This window comes from Ziziphus jujuba, chromosome 9 (genome assembly GCF_031755915.1).
Source record: "Ziziphus jujuba cultivar Dongzao chromosome 9, ASM3175591v1".
Taxonomy (NCBI): domain Eukaryota; kingdom Viridiplantae; phylum Streptophyta; class Magnoliopsida; order Rosales; family Rhamnaceae; genus Ziziphus; species Ziziphus jujuba.
This window is the reverse complement of record NC_083387.1, coordinates 7093828-7116530: the sequence shown is the minus strand read 5'-3', so window position 1 is coordinate 7116530 and position 22703 is coordinate 7093828. Positions and strand designations below refer to the sequence as shown.

General features: G+C 34.9%; 3 protein-coding genes across 3 annotated transcripts; 2 read left to right on the top strand and 1 right to left on the bottom strand.

Annotated features, from left to right (window-relative positions):
- Positions 1-1452: 1452 nt before the first annotated feature.
- LOC107426616 (DNA-directed RNA polymerase subunit 10-like protein) lies at positions 1453-3379 on the top strand. The gene is made up of 4 exons (XM_016036842.4): positions 1453-1611; positions 2076-2134; positions 2515-2609; positions 3054-3379. Exons 1-4 carry the CDS (start codon positions 1576-1578, stop codon positions 3077-3079), a joined length of 216 nt encoding a protein of 71 aa, XP_015892328.1. The 5' UTR covers positions 1453-1575; the 3' UTR covers positions 3080-3379.
- A 1930-nt stretch (positions 3380-5309) lies between these two features.
- Positions 5310-8789, top strand: LOC107426605 (uncharacterized). The gene is made up of 2 exons (XM_016036831.4): positions 5310-5866; positions 7195-8789. The coding sequence occupies exons 1-2, from the start codon at positions 5625-5627 to the stop codon at positions 8591-8593; spliced, it is 1641 nt and encodes a 546-aa protein (XP_015892317.3). The 5' UTR covers positions 5310-5624; the 3' UTR covers positions 8594-8789.
- Positions 8790-11105: 2316 nt separating this feature from the next.
- On the bottom strand, positions 11106-20382 carry LOC112492856 (uncharacterized). Its single transcript, XM_048480502.2, has 6 exons — positions 19601-20382; positions 18968-19351; positions 18520-18558; positions 12281-12421; positions 12043-12104; positions 11106-11771 (listed from the first exon to the last, which is right to left on the bottom strand). The coding sequence occupies exons 1-6, from the start codon at positions 20268-20270 to the stop codon at positions 11325-11327; spliced, it is 1743 nt and encodes a 580-aa protein (XP_048336459.2). The 5' UTR covers positions 20271-20382; the 3' UTR covers positions 11106-11324.
- Between the last annotated feature and the right edge of the window lie 2321 nt (positions 20383-22703).

The following is a 22703-nucleotide window of genomic DNA, read 5'->3' as shown; positions in this document are numbered from 1 at the left end:
CAACCAACCAGCAAACCTTAAGATAAAAGAATACACTTTATTATACATAGTATGTGAAAAAAAAAAAGAAAAAAAAAAAAGAAAATTACAAAAAAAAGAAAAAAAGGAAAAAAAGGACGGGTGGTTGTTCTTCCACAGACCACTAAAGATCGATAAACACAGAATATGGTAAAGTGTCAAAAACACTATCACACATTAACTCGCCAATTTAAACATCTAAAACTGTAATAAAAAAGCACGCAGCTATCTTTTTCAAAAAAATTAAATAAAATCATTATTTTTCGTACGGTTCTAACACTGGTCTTTTGGAGTATTTCCCACGGCCATGGGTGAACTTCAAAGATTTATATAACCTCCGCAATCGGGCTGTGCAATACCTCCTGTGAATTAACGAGAATCAACCTATTAACATAATAAATTAATATTGACTCACAAAGTAGTAATACAATAACAGTCACAATATATCACTAACACTGAAATCGAAACTTATCCCTGAAATGGGATCACAAAGTACTGATAATAACACTAGCAATGACAACAAAAATAAACCACAACAGTATTGCAAAATATTATTAACACTATCAATGAGGAAAATAAAAAATAAACGAAAACAGCAACATAAAAGACTAATAGTAGTAGCAATAGTGCCAGTAATTAAAGGCTTAGGCTCAACAATGCTTAACAAAACAGAATGAGCAATAATTTCAATCTGACCGGAATCCATAGAGATCAGCTTCGACCAAGCATCGAAGGATGCATTTTCTACGTCGTCAGGCAAATTCAAAATGGAATTGAAGCTTGAGATAATAGGATGATCAACAGGAAGAAGCAGGACGAGCTTGACCTCAATGTGATCATCCAACGCTTTGAAACTCACAGGGGATTCGGAATCGACCAAAACGCTTGGTATTGGAACCCTAAGCGAGATTTGGGTTTCTTGGCACCAGCTGACCAAAACCGAGGACTGTGAGAGACTTACACCGACCTTGAGGTTCTAACACTGAGTCGAAGGGTTAGTGTGCGAATCGAAGAGGAACAATCGGAGGGTTGGGATGTAGACTGGACTTCCCAAGCGAAACGCCATTTTCTAGGGTTTTCACCGGTGTGAAGCTTCAACGACATCCTTCTTCCTCTACTCAGTTCGCTGCACCTTCCTGTGTTTCAAAAAAGAATAGGGAAAGGGAAAGCAGAAAAAGTGTTTTGGTCGACGAAAAGAGATAAAAAATAAAATAAAAAGAAAAAGAAAAATTAGTAATAGAGGGTATTTTAGTCCGAATACTTTAAAAGTGGGTTACTTTTAAAAAAAAAAAAAAAATTTGCTATTCTTCAACAAATGATTTATAAGGTGGTTATTTTTGAAAAAAACCCCGTTTGAAACTAGCTAGTTAACAGGCCAGTCCATATAGGAATCGGACCAAGCCCATTTAGAAAGCTGTTATTTTCTTCTGGGCTTGGTTGGTTATATACACGCCTTCAAGACTCTCAAAGGTCGTAGCGGCTTGTAGTTTTCTCAGTCTACAAAAGAGAGAGAGAGAGAGAGAGAGAGGGAGAGAGAGCTGTAGAACAACCATCAAGATGATCATCCCTGTTCGCTGTTTCACTTGCGGCAAGGTATTTCCTCGTGTTTTTCTGTTTACCTTTATTTGCTAGCGTCCCTATGATTCAAAGCTACTTCGTTTCGTTTTATCTTTTGTCCGATTGTCTAGGGTTTTCTAATTTTCTATAACCTACAATAAATTGCTGCTTTAGCTTGCGTCAAGATTTTGTAACAAGTTAGTTAAAATCTTATTTCGTTACTTATTGAAATTTATTTTGTTGAAGAAATTTCATGGACCATGGAACAGAACAGACTCATAATGGTTAAACTTTGTTTGTTTAGCTGGAAAAAAAAAAAAAATGAAGAAGAGGTTTCTTGGAAAGAAAATTAGTTTTACTAACGTGTATTTTGGCTTGAGTTGGAATGTCAGATTTTTATTGATTTTGCAGTTACTATTGTTTTCTCATGGGCATTGTTTTTTTTTTATTTTTTATTTTTTAATTTATTTTTTGTTCTTGCAAATTTTGTGTTGTTGTAGGTAATTGGGAACAAATGGGATACGTACCTTGATCTTCTCCAGGCGGACTACGCTGAAGGGTGGGTAAAACTTTAATTTGGTTGATACAAAGCCTCTAATTCTGCTGCTCTTTGAGATGGGAGAAAATCCTAGAAACCATTTTGCTGGAAAATATTAGAATTGCTATCTTCAATTGTGGAGCTGGGACTATAAGTTTTGAAACCATCTTCCTTCCTTTTCTGGAGTGAAATGTCTTAGGTTGCATTATTACATGTCAAAGTTTTGTAATTATTTATCTTATGTCTTTTTAAGTCAGAATTGTCCATGGTATTATTGTAGCTTCATACCTTTAATCTTTTTATAGTTGTAAGATTATGAAAGTTTGTAACCGTAACACTGATATAGTCTCGTCAAGGACATTGTTAAGTTCCTGTGGTGACCTTTATTGGTTGATATGTAGAGATGCTCTGGATGCACTGGGTCTGGTTCGTTACTGCTGTAGACGGATGCTCATGACTCATGTTGACCTCATTGAGAAGCTTCTGAACTACAATAGTAATCTCTCTCTCTCTCTCTCTCTCTCTCTCTGTGGCAAAATAATTTTATTTTAAATTTTTAAATTTATTTTGGCTCTGGGATTATTTTGCTACTATAATATCGTCTCAAAATAAAATCCACTCTTTGGTTGATCTATCTAGATAGATCTTTGATTATATCTATTGACCACATGATATCGAGAACACATTCCTTTTCTCAGTTTTTTCCACCATAAATGAAGGGGTTAGAAAGTTGGAAATCATAAAAATCCGTACTTGCTTTATGTAATATAGCCTAATAATTTGGAACAATAGATTCTTTCTAATTTTCACTTTAAGTTAGCTTAGGAACAGATGATACATTTTCTGGTGCATGGCAGAGTGGAGTTTTTGTTTCAATATTTTCACTTCTCTTTTATGTGTTTATGATGGAGTTATTGCCCTGACATGAATTCTGTTACAGCTCTGGATAAAAGTGAGGGCAGTTGAGGAAACACTACGGAGTGGAGTTATGAAGGGTTAGAAGTTGCTTGTTTTGCATGATCTGTTGGAGGTGTCTTCGCATGAACACTGTTTCCATTTGTTCGGGTGGTCGCTGCAGTCACATTCATGGTTAAAATGGTGGATCAATTTGGTTGTGTAAAACATAACAAAGTACTGATGTAGCAAAACGAAAATACTTTTGATGGTGTTTTTTGTGGAATGGTTTTATATATACATATGCAGCCTATCCATCTAATTTTAGTTTTCTAGTGTTGGAAGATTTTATGATATTAATTATTTTTGTTAGATATGGTCCATGGATGATGTTTCTGATTGTTTACCTACTTCTCTGTGAAGTCCTAAGTTCGAATCTTGGGCGTTAAGAATCTGGCTGAATTCGGATAGTAACTGCATTGCTAAACAATATATATTTATTGATAAACAGCACTAAACAATATTGAATACGGTTTTGTAGCGTATTTAAGTGAAATCTATATTTGTAATTTCACCGAAGTCTAGTGGGTGTGACTTGGGAGAAAGTCGAAATGATCCATACAATGCGGGACTTGCAAATCCCGGCAAATCCCATTTCTAGCTTTTCAAGCAATTATTAAATAGTAATACGAGCATGTTATAATGCTGCGGAATATCATTATCAATTTATCCAATTTTTTTATTTGGAAAAAAAAAAAAATCAACAACAACAAAAACAAAAACAATATGTCATGGCCATGGGTTCCCAAATATTTTGTTCTCAATGTTGAAAGGTCTCTGCCAAATTATAATGTCTAATAATATGAGATAAAAGTGAAGAGAACTCAATCTAAAGTCCTTTCTCTGACCCAAAAATCATAGGGGATAATCTCTCTTAAAGATTGGTGGCAATGGAAGATAATTCATTGAAATGATTGAGCCAAGCATGTATGAAGAAGGGTTTGCCGTCAATTAGAAATTGAAGGTTTAACATCAGTCATCAATCATAATAGGTGTTAGGGGTCCCATTATCCATGTGCCTTTCTGTACAATTATTTTGTCAACATGATTTCTCCACTCATATTTCTATTCAAAAACACACATGCGACACTACGATGTTACAAAAAATATCCCTCTCATTCTCACTCTCCTTCGGTCGTATGCATAAAATATATTTTCCTGCTCGTCCACCATAGAACTTCGATGTGTCTGTGTCGGTGAGTTTTTTGCAATGATTTATTTATTTTACTTGTTTTGGTCAATTTAACACCCGGACAAAATGAAACTTGTCAAGGTCGAAATGATAAAATGAAACCCAAAAAAACAAAAGTGGTGAAAAGGTTGAATGGGATAGTATGTAAACTTTATTGTCAAATGGTTACAGTCATTTGGTTGGCACATTTATGCATAGGAATAGCTCTCACAAATAAAAGCAATATCATTATGGTAGATAGATGCTTTTGACTATTACAAAAATTTGTCTTACTACTCATTTATCTCATAAGTACCATTTTCAATATATTCAACGGAACACTTCGTGAGGTGAGAAAAAAGGATTAAAGGAATGGCTCAAGAGTCAACAAAGTATAGAGAAAGAAGTAACATCAAGCTGGTCTTTTAAAAATTTTACCTACTTAACCGGTGATAATTACCCTATTTTTGTCTTATATAGCATTATCGTCCTCTAAACTTAGTACAATATGGACAGTTATGAATCTATTGTCCATTCAATTCTTTCGTTATATTTCTACTTGAAATGATTGCATTTATTTATTGTGAAATTATTTGTTTTAACCTTTGCGCTTATCACATGCACTTGAACCATCAAGGCATTCAACACTTTATTATATTTTGTCTTTGAATATATACATATATAGTTTTATTACAATTCGTTTGCATGTTTATTTTATGCTTGACCACCTCTTTGCTAATGAAATTCTATATATATATATATATATATGTATTATAAGATAAAAAAAAATTTCTAATTAAACGAATTTTCAGAACTTAAAAAATAAATAAAATTAACTCGTTTGGAGCCCAGTTGACAACGGCCATTTGATAATTCTTGATCTTGAATTCAATCAGTTTGGTGTTAAAATCTCTTTACTAAATTTATAAAAATAATAATAAAAAATAAGTATTGGTTTCAAATTTAACACGTGTAGGATCCATATTAAATGGTATGGAAATTCCATCACACTGAAAGTGATCCAAGAGAGTCTTCTCAGTAGGCGAATTCTAAAATCTTGAAAAAAAGAAAAAGAAAAAAAAGGCACAGCTTCAGGCAGTGAGTCACTCACACACACTCTCTCAGACAGAGAATTTCTCTTAAGGCCTAAATTACAGCTCACACAAAAAACCCAGTCTCCTTTACTCATTGCACGACCATCTCGTCCTTCTGTCTTTCCTCATTTCCTTTCCTGCATTCGTCGGAGGAGACAAAAAAAAAAGAAAAAGAAAACAATGCGAACCCATTTGAGAATGAAGGAAAGCTAGAATGCCATTCTTTTTGTAGATCCAAATTTCATACGCAAGAAAGTTCATTCAAACCGCACGCTTTTTCCCCACAATAAAAATGGGTGGTCTGAGGGAATCATGGTGTTTCTGCAAGGGAGTAAGCAAGTCTGAGAGAATGAAAGCTGCCATCTTCTCTGGAAAAGCTACGGCAATGGCCAGAATCTCCGGTTCCGGGACTGGGTTTTTAATACACAGGAATCTTCTTTTGACTACCCATGTCAACCTTCCGTCGATAGCTGCCGCCGAAAGTTCCGAGATCCGGCTGCAAAATGGGGTCGCTGCTAGTCTCGTTCCTCACAGGTATTCAATGTTGGGCATATTTTGATTGCTTTAAGTTTTTTGTGGGTTTCTTTCTTTTGGTCGCTCAGAAAATGTGAGAAAAAAATAATAATAATAAATGAAAGTAGGTTCTGGGTTTGGTTTTGTTTTGATTCAAGAGTTTGTATTCTCAGCTTTCATATACCATTTATTCTCTTTGCTCCAATATATGGTGCACCAAGAGAGTGACATTGATGGCTGAATTTAAGAAATACAACTTTTCTTTGTCACCGCTAGAAGTCTACTAGACCTTCACCGTTAGACTGGCGCGTTGCTAATGTGTTAAGTACATGATGATGATGCAAACTCCTTCAGTTTTATTGCTTGGATTGGATATTAGAGAGAAAAAGGAAACAAAGATCTTTGGATCTCTGATATTACAAACGAAGATATTTTTTTTTTTCTTTTTTTTTGAAATGATCTTAGATACTGTAGTTGAATAAAAAGGGGGTAATTGTGATTGATCCTATTCAAATCTGTTCACATTGGCATAAATGCACATTTGATGTGAGTTATGGACCATTCACTATCCGACAGGCAGGTCGGAAACCTCAGAATAACCTTTATCTATCAGTAATGTTGTTTCATTATTGATAACAATGTTCTATCAAAATTGAATATTGTTGCCTTTTAAAGCTGGTTCTTTTTTATTTCTGCCATCGATAGTGCTAATGGAGTTCGCTTCAAAATTGGAGATTTTTCTGATCTACTGTTTATATAGTCTGGGACAATTGGAATTATCTTTACCAATTTCAATGATGACTCTGGGCCCCCGGGAGACGGGAAAATATATGCGGAGCACAAGGCAGATTCAATTGATATTCCTTTTATATTTCAGATCCTATTTTAGCATGTTTATGGCGTTGATATGTCATAGTATGGTCTAGAAGACTGAATAATATGTACCCCATTTTACCCACTTTTGATTTCACATAAAACATTCAAACCCGGACGGGTATTGCTAGATAAACTAGAATTTATTAGTTATAAGCTAGATTAACTAGAATAACACATTAATTAGAATAAACGTCTTAAATATAAGCTACTAGGGTAATTCATAATATTGTACATTATATATCTTTATTGATGCCATGCATTCTGGGTAATAGGCCTGGTGTTGCATGCTTGATTGTTTAGAAAAGGAGCCTCTATCTAGTTGGAGAATTTTGCTTCTGTGCCTTTAAAAGGTTAGTTGTTGAAAACACTGATCAGTTTTCTTCTGGAGTCCTTGAAATGATTGCTTGGATGCTGATAGAGAGATCTTGTGAATCAGAGTTTCAGATTTTCTTACTTCTTTCATCTGGTTGCAGGTTTTTCGTCACCAGCTCCGTTTTAGATCTTACAATAGTGGGTTTGGATTCAATGGATGGAGACTCAAATGTGCAGGGGCAACATCCTCACTACTTGAAGACCCATTCTAAACCTAATCTGGATCTGGGCAGTGTAGTCTTCCTTTTAGGATACACGGAGAACAAGGATTTAACAGTGGGTGAAGGAAAGGTGGTGATAGCCACTGACAATCTGATAAAACTGTCCACTGATGGAATAACGTGGAGCCCTGGGTCAGCTGGATTTGACATACAAGGCAATCTTGCTTTCATGATCTGTGATCCTATGAAACTGGCCACATCTCCAAACAACAAATCATCATCAACCTCTTCATTGTCATCTTCATCGTGGAAGAAGGATCTTCCTATGCAGTTTGGTATCCCCATTCCCATAATCTGTGATTGGTTAAACCAGCACTGGGAAGGTAGCCTTGATGATCTTAACAAACCCAAACTACCACTCATTCGATTAATGTCTACGGGCCAGAAGAGTGAGCATTCTTGTGCTTCTTTCACACTGCGGCCAGTATTTAAGTCAACAGAGGCTGACAATGACGGAACACCATCTTCATCAAATACCATCTCAAAAACTAGGGATCAGCCTGCACCTAGTTGTTCTGCTGCAGCAAAGAATGTTGAAGAAGAAAACCTAAGTGATCCACATGCTACCCATGTTCAGGGTATTCCTACACCTGAAATATATGAATCCCCAAAGTTAACAGCTGTTCCTATTCGGAAAAAAGAAAGTGCTCAACTTCAGCTGTTGGATATTAATTTTCCTCCAAGGGTTGCTAAGCCCGCAGTTTTATCACATCGAGCCAAAGGATTGGCCCTAGATTCTGATGAGAATTTCATCAAGGAACCTCCTCCTTCAGGGAGCCCACTAAGAGAAGAACAAATTATCCATAGAGGACTAGACAATCCTGGTGTAGATGCAGAAGAAGGTTCAACAGGTTCCGTAAATGGGGCTCGGAGTGAGGTTCAATCAAGCTCATCGCCAGTTGGAGTTTCAGAGATGCAGAATGGGTATAGCAGTGAGGGAGAAACTATGTACTCAGCAGAAACTGCCGAGAGCCGAAACTATACAAGTCCTAGAGAGGGCAAGTTTCAGCAAGTGGGACGGAGCCAGAGTTGTGTGAGCTACAATAGATGGGGAGCCGTACAAAGGAACCCAGTGGCTCGCAGAGCTTTGCTTGAAAAGCAAAGGAGCATCATCCATGGAAGGAAGATGTATTCTCAAGGAGCGACTTCTCAAAGGAGTAATGACTACTTCAGCCCAACTGTTTCCTCAATCATGAAGAAGCGGAACAACTCAGAGCAGCAACAAAACAGAACTCCCTACCAAAGTGCAGTTCATTCCTCTCCTAGATGGATGTTTTGAATAAATCTTAAGCGGTGTAACATCGGAAAAAGTAATTAATCAACAAAGAAATATATAGTTTTTCTTTACTGTGTTTGAATTTAATGCCCGTTTAATTTAATTTCCACCATACTATAGTGTAACGAAAATTGTTACGACTGTTCTGCCACGGACCTGAGGTAAATAAGAAAATTCAACGAAGTTGTAATTTTTCTCCCCCTGAGCCATGTAGTTACCAGTTACATGTGGAAGTACAAAAATATCGCGTAGTTGGACATAAAAGTACAGAAAATTTGTATCATTGGAAAGTTCGTCAGTTTGATTATTTTGGAGAATTAGAAGCTAATTTTATTAAGCTTGTGTTATCTTTATTTATTTATTTTTTTCCGTGGACCTACTTTGCGATCTCTTTTGGAGGTCAAATTTTCTTTAGAGCAAGTTTGGTTTGCCGAGTAGATGTGGCAATAAGATAGCCGAGTCTGCTTCGAGAGGCAGGCGAGTTTGGAAAATTGTTTTACATTATTATTATTATTATTATTACTGTTATTTATTTATTATTGTTAGCTTGGTTATCTAATTTATTAATGTGATTGTTGTTTAGGAGAAAATCCTGTATAAAGCGGTGTTACCAGCTCAGCAGGTACCAGTACCACTTCAACTTATTAAAGGCCATATGTTAAAAAATATGCCATGTCATCTAAAAGAAACTAGCTCACCACCCTTTTTTTTTTTTTTTTTAAATAAAATTTGCAGCCTCGTTTTCTACGCCCTTTTGGAGCGCCGTTTCTTCTTCTTCCTTTGCTTGGGGTCTGTCTACTCCATCACCATTGTGGATAAAAATAAACATTTGCAACGCTGTACTCGATAGATATATATATATTTAGATTCTTTTCAAAATATAAAACATTGATTTTTTTTTAATTCTTTTTTTTTTCGCCATTTAAAAGATAAAAATATGAGACTTTTTGAAAGAACTTGGTTAAAATAAACTTATGTGATTGAGTCAATCCGAGGATGAATTTGAAAATCGATTTTTATTCTCCATGATTCCTACAAATTCATAATACCTAACTACAAGATCTCTCTTAAGTAAAGCTATCAATGCGAAATTTCAAATCCACTTCATTATAGCTATCTGCAACCAAGAATGTCTTCCATCGATAAAAAAAATCTTAGGCCACTTCCATCTAAACACCTCTCTATGCAACAACTGAAATGACAGAAGCTTTTGTTGTTAAGCAGTGAACAAAATATTAATATCAAAAATATAAATTTAAAAAAATATCGATAGAAATGTCGATATCGATGGAAATATCGATAAGGTTACAAAAATTATAAATTTTTAATTTAAAATACAAATTTTAAAATATAAAATAATTAATATAATAAAATAATATAAAAATTTAATAATTAAAATACAATAATAATAAAATATAATAAAATATTTATCCAATTAAACATATATACTAAAATTTTATATAATATATAAAAAAAATTAACAATATTATTTATTTATTTTTAAATAGATAAAATCAAATTTATTAAAAAAATAAATAAAATTAAATTAAACACTAAAATAAAAAAATAAAAAAATTAAAATTAAAATAAAACATATAAAAAAATCATATATTATTCTTTATATAATATAATATTATTATATTATTATTTTATTATAAATTATTATCATATTTTATTTATTTATTTATTTTTTCTTTCTCTTTCCTTCCCCCTCTTCCCCCTCACGTGGAAATTTCTTTCTTATCCTTTCTTCATTCTTCCTCTCTTCCCTTCGTCTTCTTCCTTCCTCTCTTCTCTGCCAGATCACAATCAATCCACATCACAGTCGCCGACATCTTCCCAAAAAATCTACCGAAATCTGATGATTTCTCACCGACTTCTTCACCGGAATTTCCACCATATCCACCCAAAAAATGAAATTCCGACCGACTCTGCATTTTCAGGTGAAACCCATCGAATTCGGCGACATTCTGGTAACATCCATGACAGAAACTCTTTCCCTCCTTTCGGTATCGGCGACTTTTCACGGGTGTGGTCCACATTTTCTTCACTGTTGTGGAGAAGCCAGCCACAGTGAACGAAAGAAGAAAAGGAGTTGCAAACGGCGAAGTGTACCACTGCTTCGTACAAGATTTTCTCGTGTTACGAGGTGACGTGGACTTTTGAATTTGGTGATGGATGGGTAAAACGTGAACCTTCTTAAAGAAAGAATGACAAGGAACCCATATAATTTTAATCTAGAATTCGTCAACCTCATATTCTACAGCATAAAGCTATTTTCTTTTTTTCTTATTCATTTTTCACGCACCAAACTACATTATTATTATTATTATTTAAAAAAAATAAAGATATGTCATCTTTTTTTTCTTCGTTTTTTTCCTGAAAATCTGTCTATCTTATTTTAAAACACAAAGTCTGGACTTTTGTCTGCATAAAAAAGGGAGACAAAAAAGAGAGAATACACTTTTTATTACGTATCTAATTGGAAACAAACCATCCAATTTATTTTATTTTATTTCATTTTTTATTTTTATTACATGGAACTTTCTTACATTGCCCAACTATCTCGAACTACCATGGCTAACTTTTGTGCTATAAACAGCTGAAAAAAAGATCCAAACGGAAATTGGTACTGCTGAAGTAGGACTTGAACTTCAAAGACTCACACTAGAAAATTTCCACAATTGTAATTAATATACTTGAAGGATTCCGGTGTAAGGCTTCAACGTAACCATCACATGGACATAAACTGGGGAAGGGGAAAAGTCTTATCTCCATGCGTCTGCTGGAACCAGCCAAGCTGCTCCAATAATCTGTCAAGCAAGTCACCGGCCACATAAGAGGCAACTGAGACCCCGATTCCGACGCCAACATATTGAACAACCGTTAGGATATACTTGGGATTGCTCTGAGTGCGAGCCTTTGCAAGCGCAAGTAATATGATGCATATCAGAGACGCTCCTGCAACTGCTGCAATCTTTAGGTCCTTGTCATCACTCTCACGGAACGTGAAGCCATAGACAACAGGCGGCACTAATCCAAAAATAAGGAAAGATAATATAGCAGCTGTTGCATGAAGACAGAAATTCTCTTTCCTCCCCAGTATTTCCTGGTAACGATCCACTTGTAAGCCAGTGTCTTCCGATTTCACAGTTGAGTCGTCATTTTTGAATTCCCAAAGCTGCAAATTTTGCATATCATTTTCCAAGATGCTAAGAATATTGGAAAACATCAGAATGAAGACAAAGGTTTTTCAAATATATATCAACTAGAATTGTAATGTGATCTACACAACACATCTTCGACCGTAAAATGTGGGATCAATTGTATAATATTCGTGGAGCATTCAACATGTTGTGGTCATTGATATTGCAATTTATATATATATCTATATATATATATATATATATATAATATTCATTTGCCCAGATAGAAATGGAATAATTACTCACATTATGTATAATGGTGACTAGTCCACCAATCAGATTTGCCAATGCTAAAGCCATTATATTCACTGCAAGGACAGAATGCAATATATTTGCCGAACAGTCAAATTCCAGTAATGTGTTGCCTAGAAGCATATTACTAGTTAAGGATCGGTGAACAAGATATTAATTAGTTGGCCAAAACTATCATTGTCTGCTATAAATCAAGAAATCATTAAAACATGTAGCAATTAGTCGTACTTACATGTGGCAGCATCAGCACTAGCTGCGGAAGTCACAATGCCTAAGCTTGTAATTGATTCAGCTAAACCACCATATACAATGCTTTTTAGAATCTGCCATGATTTACTACTACGTGGTTCAGCTCTCGCTGGTTGTTGTTCATCTGGAGGCATGATGGAATTTCTGTTAATGGAGCTTGAGAGATTGTATATTATGGATGATGATAGCTTGAGAGAGAGAGAAGTTAGGAGAGCAAAAAAACGTGTATATATTTCTGGTGTATATGACAGAGAGATGAGAGTATATTTTTGCTTACATAATGAAAAAAATGTAAATGATTACAATTCTGTTATATAAAAAGCATAAATCTGTATTTTCTCTCTCTCACACTTTCATGCACTCATTTTCTCATTCTTCTAGTTAGTTCCATAACACGTGGCATATAAGCCACTGTGAAATACACCTGTATGATCTCATTTTAATATTTGCTTTAGCCTCCACGTCAGCACAGCAGGTTATATTCCAACACTCCCCTGTAACCTCTGTGCTGAGACAACTCCAAGCTTTTCCCTCAAATAATTGAATCTGTCCCTTGGTAATGATTTGGTAAATATATCTGCAATTTGTTCTTTGGAAGCACAAAATGTCAAATCTACAACTCCATTCTGCAAGGCCTCTTTGATGAAATGATATCTTCTGTCTATGTGTTTAGTTTTCTGGTGAAAGACTGGATTCCTTGTGATGGCAATGGCTGAGGTATTATCACAGTGTAGAGGTGTAGCTCTCACTTGCATTTCACCAAAATCTTCCAACACAAACCGAAGCCAAATTGCCTGTGCAGTTGCTTCTGAGGCACTTATATATTCTGCCTCAGCTGTAGAGAGTGCTACACAATGTTGTTTAACCGAAGCCCATGAGAATACACCACTACCAAAGCTAAATGCATATCCAGATGTGCTTTTCATATCATCCACAGAACCACTCCAGTCACTGTCACAGTACCCTACTAAAACAGCTTGTTGTCCCTTGACATATTCTATTCCATAATCTAAGGTACCTTTGACATACCTTAATACTCTTTTTGCTATACCAAGATGCTTCTTTGTGGGACAATGCATGAACCTTGCCAGTAAACTTGCAGCAAACATAATATCTGGTCTTGTTGCTGTCAGATATAGAAGACTTCCCACTACCTTTCGATAAATCTCTTCATCTGCAGTTCCACTTCCATCTTCCTTGCTGAGTTTCTCATTTGCAATTAATGGTGTAAGAACTGGATTACAATCAGTTAAGCCAAACTTGTTCAGCAATGTAGAAGCATATTTTTTCTGGTGCACGAAAATGCTGGAACTTGTTTGTATTACTCCCATTCCAAGAAAATGATGTAACAAACCCAAATCTGTCATTTCATATCTTTTCATCATATCTGCCTTAAACCAATGCAACATTTCATCATCATTTCCTGTATACACTATGTCATCAACATATATGGCTGCAATGAGTATTCCTTTTTCTCCCCTGGTCTTTGTATAAAGAGTGGCCTCACTTTGACTCTTTTGAAAACCACCCTCACTGAAATATGCATCAATCTCACTATACCAGGCTCGAGGGGCCTGTTTCAATCCATATAATGCCTTATGCAGCTTGTATACTTTATCCTCATGCCCTTTAATGACAAAACCATCTGGTTGTTCTACATAGACCTCTTCCTGCAGCACACCATTTAAAAAGGCTGACTTAACATCAAGCTGGTACAATTTCCAGCTTTTGTGAGCTGCTAAAGCAATTAAGGTCCTAATTGTGTCAAGTCTTGCAACAGGGGCAAAAGTTTCATTAAAATCCACTCCTGGTTTCTGTGCATATCCTTTAGCCACTAACCTTGCTTTGTTTTTCTGAATTGAGCCATCAAGATTAAGTTTTGTCTTGTATACCCATTTAACCCCAATTACAGGCTTATCTGCTGGTCTACTCACCAACTCCCAAGTTTTATTTTTCTCAATCATCCTCAACTCATCTGTCATTGCATTGATCCAAGACTGATTTTGTGCTGCTTCATTGTAGTCTTCGGGTTCAATGATGCAATTGTTGCATTTTGCCAGAATATCAGTCAAATTCCTCCATTTTACTGGTGTATGATCATATTCAGCATGCTTTCCACCTGTTTCAGTGTGTGTAGGGTCAGTGCTAGTACCCCTAGGTGCATATGAACTGTCCCTGCTGCTACTTGTAGTCTCCCTTGAATTTTGCACAATTTGAGCTGATTTTTCTGGTGTATAGTAAGTGTCTTTGAATGCTGGATTCACTTCTTCTGAGACTTTACAACCATCCTTGGTTGCTGTAATTATCCTTCCTCCATTATTTCTCTCATCTTCCTTCCAATTCCATGAGCTTTCTTCATCAAATATAACATCCCTTGATAAAATCAATTTTTTAGCTATAGGATCAAATATCCTATACCCCTTCTCACAGGTTCCATAGCCAACAAAAATTCCTTTCACACTTTTTGAATCCAATTTCTGCCTTGTTTCAGCTGGTACATGAACATAACAAATGGATCCAAAAATTTTCAAATGTCCTACACCAGGTTTTCTTCCACTATAGGCTTCGAAAGGTGTCACCCCATTCAAGGCTTTAGTAGGACATCTATTTAGCAGATAGACAGCTGTGTGAACAGCTTCTCCCCACAAGTAGTAGGGCATTTGTTTATCATGTAGCATGGCCTTGGCCATTTCAATGACTACCCGATTCTTCCTTTCAACTACCCCATTCTGTTGAGGAGTGTAAGCCACTGTTATTTGTCTTTGAATTCCCTCAGATTCACAGAATTTTATAAACTCTGCAGACAGAAATTCTCCTCCTCTATCACTTCTTAGACACTTAAGTTTAAAACCACTTTGCAACTCAACCATTGCTTTAAATTTCTTAAAACAGATAAGAGCTTCAGATTTGTTTCTTAAAAAATACACCCAAACCATGCGTGTGCAGTCATCTACAAACAGCATAAAATACCTGTTTCCAGCAAGTGTCTCTGTTTGCATTGGTCCACACAAATCTGTATGAACTAATTGCAGTGGCTGATCTGCTCTCCATGCACCATTCTTTTGGAAAACTTCTCTATGTTGCTTTCCAAATTGGCAGCCTTCACAGACCTTCATCGTTTCTCCAAGCTTTGGCAATCCCACAACCATATCCTTCCTTTTTAATTCAAGCAAAGCATTTGAATGAAGATGTCCCATTCTTTTATGCCAAATTTCCATACTCAGCTCAGTTTGAACTGTTAATGCAACCTGCTCACACGATGTCATAGTCAACGGATAGCATCGATTTGTTTTTGCTTTGACTTGCACAATCAGATTCTCAAGCGTAGGTCCATCATACACATGACACATTCCACCACCAAATGTCAGATAATAGCCATGCTCATCCATTTGACCAACACTCAACAGGTTTTCTTTCAAGCCAGGTAAATATAGTACCTCTTTGATATGTCTTTTTCCCTTGTCAGTGTCAATCACCAATGTTCCTTTCCCAGCAATATTCTCTAGTGTTCCATTAGGCATTTGAACCCTTCCAAACATATTTCTCTTCACATCAGTCAATAAACTGATATTTCCTGTCATATGGTTGCTGCAGCCACTGTCTATGTACCATTCACTGTTTTTGCTTGAGTCATGAGTCTCACTTGCTGCATAAAACATATTCCCTGTCATTTCCATCTGATTTGTACAATTGGCTTTCTGCACATTTCTTCCAATTGTACATTCTCTTGCCCAATGTCCAAACCTGTCACAATTATAGCATTTTGGCTTGCCTTTAAATCTACATTCTCCAAAATGATACTTGCCACAGGTTCTGCATTGTGGTTTTGAATTATCTTGACTGCTTCCAACCTGCCATCTACTCCCTCCGTGAACAGTGTTTGCAGCATGTGTGTTTGTCATTTGAGCTCCATGAAACCTTTGCTGAAATTTTTGTTTAGGTTCCCATTTCTTCTCTTTTGAGGACCATGACTTCTGAAACTTAGCTACATTAGATTGTGACACTCCTTTGTTTTGTATTTTGGAATTCACAGACAATGTAGAGAATGCTTTCTCTGTGGAATCAGTAACTTGCTGGTCAAGTCTCTGCTCTTGACTCTTCAAAATCGCAATTACTTCTTGAAATTCCACTGATGTCAAATCCTTAGTATTTTCTATCACCAAACAGATTGGTTCATATGCTTTTGTTAAGCTAATTAATACCTTTTGAACCATTCTTTCATTTGACAGTGTCTCTCCAAACGTTTTCATCTGGTTTACTAGATCATTTAGTCTTGTAAGATAATTGGACAGTGTTTCATCATCCTTCATCCTAGTGTATTCGAAATCTCTCCTTAAACTTTGCAATTTCACAGATCTTACCTGATCTCCACCGTGAAATTCTTTGTACAAGAGCTCCCAAGCTTCTTTTGCAGTCTCTGCATTTGCTATCCTTGGAAAAATTTGATCAGAAACAGCACCTTGAATAATCCCCAAAGCTTTTGCATCCTTCATGTAAGACTCCATCATCTGTTCATCATCTTCACTTGCTGAGCTTCCTTCAGCCTCTTCGATTTTCCCCTTTAGCTTCCCAGCAGAAACTGGAATTCCTTTCTCCACAAATTTCCAAAGCCCGAAGGATTTGAAAATGGTGACCATCTTGATTCTCCAAAATTCATAGTTCTCTCCTGAAAATATAGGAGCCCTTACTTCAGATCCAGCCATTGATGCTTCAGATCTGTAATACTAGCCTACACTCTTCAATCGAGCTCAGAATTGCTCGAGCTCTGTTTCTATTTTTTTTTTTTTTTTTTTTTTTTAGAGCACAGTATTTACTCCCAACGCAAATTCAACCAGCTCTGATACCATGTTAATGGAGCTTGAGAGATTGTATATTATGGATGATGATAGCTTGAGAGAGAGAGAAGTTAGGAGAGCAAAAAAACGTGTATATATTTCTGGTGTATATGACAGAGAGATGAGAGTATATTTTTGCTTACATAATGAAAAAAATGTAAATGATTACAATTCTGTTATATAAAAAGCATAAATCTGTATTTTCTCTCTCTCACACTTTCATGCACTCATTTTCTCATTCTTCTAGTTAGTTCCATAACACGTGGCATATAAGCCACTGTGAAATACACCTGTATGATCTCATTTTAATATTTGCTTTAGCCTCCACGTCAGCACAGCAGGTTATATTCCAACAATTTCGAAGCTCCCATCAGTTCGGTTGATATTGCTTTAAAAAGTAGTATCACATTGTAATGACTTGCATGTTATTAAGATATCTGATACAATAGACAAATAAAATATCATTTATTTTATTTGTAAGTGGTTAAGTAGTACTTAACCACTTACATGTGGCCGCATCGGCAGCAGTGCAGAAGCCACAATGCCTAAGCTTGTAATTGATTCAGCAAAACCACCGTACACAATGCTTTTTAGAATCTGCCATGATTTACTACTACGTGGTTCAGCTCCTGCTGGCGGTTCGTAAGTGGGCATAGGGATTCCTACGCTTTTTTTTTTCCCCGCTGCTATATAACTCATCCTTTCCTCCTTCATAGGTCTCTCATATGTAAGCAGAGGTATTTGTAAGCAGAAATTCAAAGAATTTGCAAATTATTTTGGTGCATGGAATTGAATACATAATTAAAGAGAGAAGTATTTGACCACCGAGAAGTGCTCTTCAAGTCTGGTTACTGTATCTGGATTTCTGTATCGAAACATCAAGCAGGATCTAGGCATATACCAAGATAATCAAGAGGAGAAAACTTTTATATGTAAGACGGTATTTGTGTCTCAGAGAATTTTAGTTGCTAGCTAAAGAAACCAATCATTTTTTACGCGAATGATTTAATTCCTGAGGTAGTGTGTTTCTGGTTGCAGAGAAAGTACTACAAGTCTATTGATGTCTATAACATCGCACGTAAAATAGGCATGAATTCAATTCATAAAAAAAAAAAAAAAATACTTGGATGTCTATAGAATCATTCTAGTCCTAATTTCAAGACAGGTTAGTGCAACAAATCCTTGCAGTATTTGAAAGAGATAAGACAACCATCACCTGTCCTTTTAATTTAACAACCATGTTAATGATAAGATCCATAATTAGAAACTTTTAGCAACGACATGTAAATATATAGTGAAGATTCTTACAAACAGCACATTTTATCAAAATTTCTTATAGAAATTACCTTCCAGAAGCTTGAAGGAAAACATATATTGGATAAATTACCTTGTTTTCTTGATCGAAATATGTTGCATAAACAATTGCCTGTTAAATTGAAACAAATACTTCAAGTCAATCGCAACAAAATTAATATCATTTATTTGACGGATCAGCCAAACATCAAAGAAATAACAAATACCAGATCCTGCCGAAGTATACATGAAAGCATCATAGGAGTGTAAAACTCTAACGAAAGATAAGTTCAATAGCAATCAGTTCATATACCATGTTAGTGATACTCCATGCATGCAAGACTCATAGTAATGGTCTAGTCTATCTCATCCGTTCACTGTAATCACACATCTACTGAAGCGAATGGATGAGAAAAACTTATAAACAACAGATAATAAGACCTATACTCTTGATATGCAAACAGTCGATCAACATATCAACCAATGAGGTTTAACAAATCCAGTGAGTTTTTGAATTTTATACAGTTATTAGAGAAAAGTACCTCCAGGGATGAGGAAAGCGAAGCAGTTTGTGCATCTAAATATATCTTCTTCAGGAGGTTTTATTAGTACTTTTTTGATGCGGGTATTACAACGAGGACAATAGAATTCTTGTGACTCCTGCTGTTGATATAAATTTTCAAGGCATAATTCTATGGTTCCCTCAGCAGTTCTGCTTCCCAAGGTTTCTATTCCATTTCCACTTGTACTCCCTTTTTCTAAGTCAGTATAAGTTCCATTTTGCTCCTGAATGTTTTGAGTTGAAGAACTAAAACCTTTAAAGTGCTTGTTTCCAGTGTAGGATGTTCCATCTACATGAGATTGTTGGACAGGTACATCAACAGGTGGACTATTCACCACAGGATACAAAATTGAGGGTACGGTATCTGAAACTAGACAACAAGTTAAACAGGATTTCAGCAGAAAGCTCCCCATCAGACTGTGCGAACACAATTAATCCGATAATTGTAACAGCTGTAAAGAACCTTGTTGTAGTTACCGAGTTCATTTGTATACATGAAAGGTGGCAAAACATGGTAAAGACTCGGTACTAAACAAAGTTGATTGAATTCAATATGCGAAAATCTCGTTGAGAAATTAATTCACAGGTATTGGAACAGAAAGAATTCTTTTACCTCCAATTTTGGAAGAGTGACAAGCCAATGCTCCGAGAATGAAAGTTTTTACTGGTTCTATCTTCTCCTCCACATCTTTCTTCACCTTCATAAACGCCTCTTTCTTATTCTCTACCTCATCAAACACCTTCATCAGTGCTTCCTCTGTATTTGCCTCTACGCCTTCCTTCACCATCATCAATGCATCCTTTTTGTTCGCCTCTGCCACTTCCATCACCTTCATAAACGCCTCTTTCTTCGCCTCTACGTCTTCCTTCACCTTCATAAACGCATCTCTCTTCGCCTCTAACTCTTTCATCAGCTTCATCAATGCTTCCTCAGCCTTCGCCTCTAAACCTTCCTTCGCCATCATCGATGCTTCCCTTTTCATCGCATCTACCTCTTCCTTCACCTTCATAAACGTATCTCTCTTCGCCTCCACATCTTCCTTCACCTTCATAAACTCGTCTTTCTTCTCCTCTACCTCAGCCATTACCGTCATCAATGCTTCCTCTGTCTTTGCCCCTAGACCTTCCTTAACCTTCCTCAATGCTTCCTCTGTCTTTGCCTGTACACCTTCCTTCACCTTCATAATGGCCTCTTTCTTCGCCTCTACCTCTTCCTTCACCATCGTCAATGCTTCATTTTTTTTAGCCTCCACCCCTCCCTTCATCTTCTTAATTACTTCCATTTCAATCCTCTTAAACAAACAAAGCACACTCAAAACTCACTCAGAGAGAGCTAAAGTAGCTAGCAAACCCTTTCTTCTCTTTTTTGCCTTTGCTCTTTCAACTCCCTTTGCCTCTCCCAACATGAAGGAGGCCATGTCTATATATAGCCTTAGCTAGCTCTTTATTTTTTATTTTTATGGGAAAAATTAGACTTCTTTGATGGACAAGGAATCAAAATAGGTGATTTTAGTCGTATAAGAGTATCTCCAATGAACCTTCAAGGTAAAAAAATATATAATAAAGAGTAGGTTTTAAAATAACTATTAAGATTTAAAAATGCTTTCTAACAAAATTCTATATTTAAACTTTTTATTTTTTATTTTTTCTATAAATATTTATTGTTTTGCATGTAATTTTTTTATTTTATATGAGTCATGTACATTTTAAATATTATAATATTGACATAGAAAAATATGTTATATTTAAATAAATTATATATTATTGAAATAAATAGTGGTTTTGGCTCTCTATATTTAGAAAGCCAAACCAATTCTTTATATCAAAAAGTCAAAATAAAAAGCCCATTAAAATTCTTTTTTAAATATTATCTTTTTAAAATAAAAAATAAAACACATATAAAAAGTTCTTTTGAGATGCTCTAAGAAAGAAAATTGACTTATTGTAATAAAAATACAAAGAATGCACGATCTATTGCGGGTCATCCATATCTTTGGCATAATGCTGATAGTATACAATACAAGGACTTACTACTTGGTAAATCTAATTAGTATTTGAGGTGTGGATGTCCATCATTAGATCGATATAGTGATGAATTTCTTAGCTCACATCTAATCGGCACAAATATGTCAACATTAGGGACTCATCAAACGGTGAGCATCTTCCCATATCGTAGTATTTCTATAATTTTATAAGGTTTATTTCATACACATATTTGAAAATTGACTTAAATATAAATTAATTCGTTTAATTTTAAAAATATTATTAACCTTTGCTTAGGTTAAAAGGTTATTATCTTTCATTTCAATTGTTTCTTCACATTATTTAAAATAATATTATCTATACCATTTAGAGGTGTTAATTATAACTTTAAATCTGAAAGATTAAATTATAATTAATGCAAACTTTAGAAATTTTTTATGTAATATTCCCTTTTATATATGTAAAGCAATGGGTCCTTGTTCAATTGGTCTTCTTCATTCATTAATTCTTGAGAATATTTCATTTAGATATGTTCAGATTTGCATTAATTTCAATTTAATCTTCGAGACTTAAAAAGTGTAACTCCTTTTAGGGTTCAAACAATTTTTATTTTTCTTCTATGTTATTTTATTTATACTTTTCAAAATAACTTCATATACATCTTTTATAATTCAATCTACTTACGAGGATATCAATTATAATTTTTCAATATCTAAAAGATTAAATTTATAATTCAATCTACTTACGAGGATATCAATTATAATTTTTCAATATCTAAAAGATTAAATTAAAATTAATGCAAATTTAAAGGGATATGGAAGAAATATTCCCTTAATCATTTCACTTTTGGTACCGAACTTTTTTTTCTCTTGATTGACCCCAAACGAGAAGGAGATTGGTAGGTTGTTTTTGTGATCATCTAGGCAAAACTAGGGATATAAGGTTTCTTTTGACAAGTTGTAGTGCGGAAAGACAGGCCAACAACCAACTGACATTATCACCTTCCTAGGTGATGGAAATCTAATTTGTTGTATTTTTTTAAAGGAGTCGAAAAGGATAGTCCTTAAATTTTTATTTCTTTGAAAATAGATATATATTTAATTTCTTTAGAAATAATTTTATGTCCCTTTGGAAACTTTTGAAAGCATTAATTGATTTGGATGTCTATTTACTTTACTACTAATATTAATTCGGTATGTTGGGGTTGATAGGAACTTCATTGATTTTGTAATCAAGCAGTCAATTAAACATCCATATATAAAATTACGAGAGATTATTTATTCATCCCTGTTTTTTACTAATAAATGCCAATTCATTGACTTTGAATATGTTATATTTAATTTCCTCGTCTTTATTAATTTTTTCAATTGATGAGATGTCGCTTGGACCCATATAAGTTACATGAAGACTTAGTGCCTATTTGGTAGAATTTTTTTTTTGGGTTAAAAGCTCTATTTGAAGGTCCAAAATTTTTTTGTTTAAAAATAAAAATATTTAGCAAAAGTCAACAAACACTTGTTAACCATAAAAATAGTTTTTTTTTAAACTGTTTTAGAGAAGTCTAAATTTTATACATTTTTAGATTTTTTTTTTAATTTATATGAAAATTTAATGAGTATTTGATAGAACTATTTTAGCTTATATGGAAACTCATTAAGTATTTAATATAATTTTTTTATTTATAGCCAAACACCTATTTAACTTTTTAATAATAGTTTTTTTTCAAAAAAAAT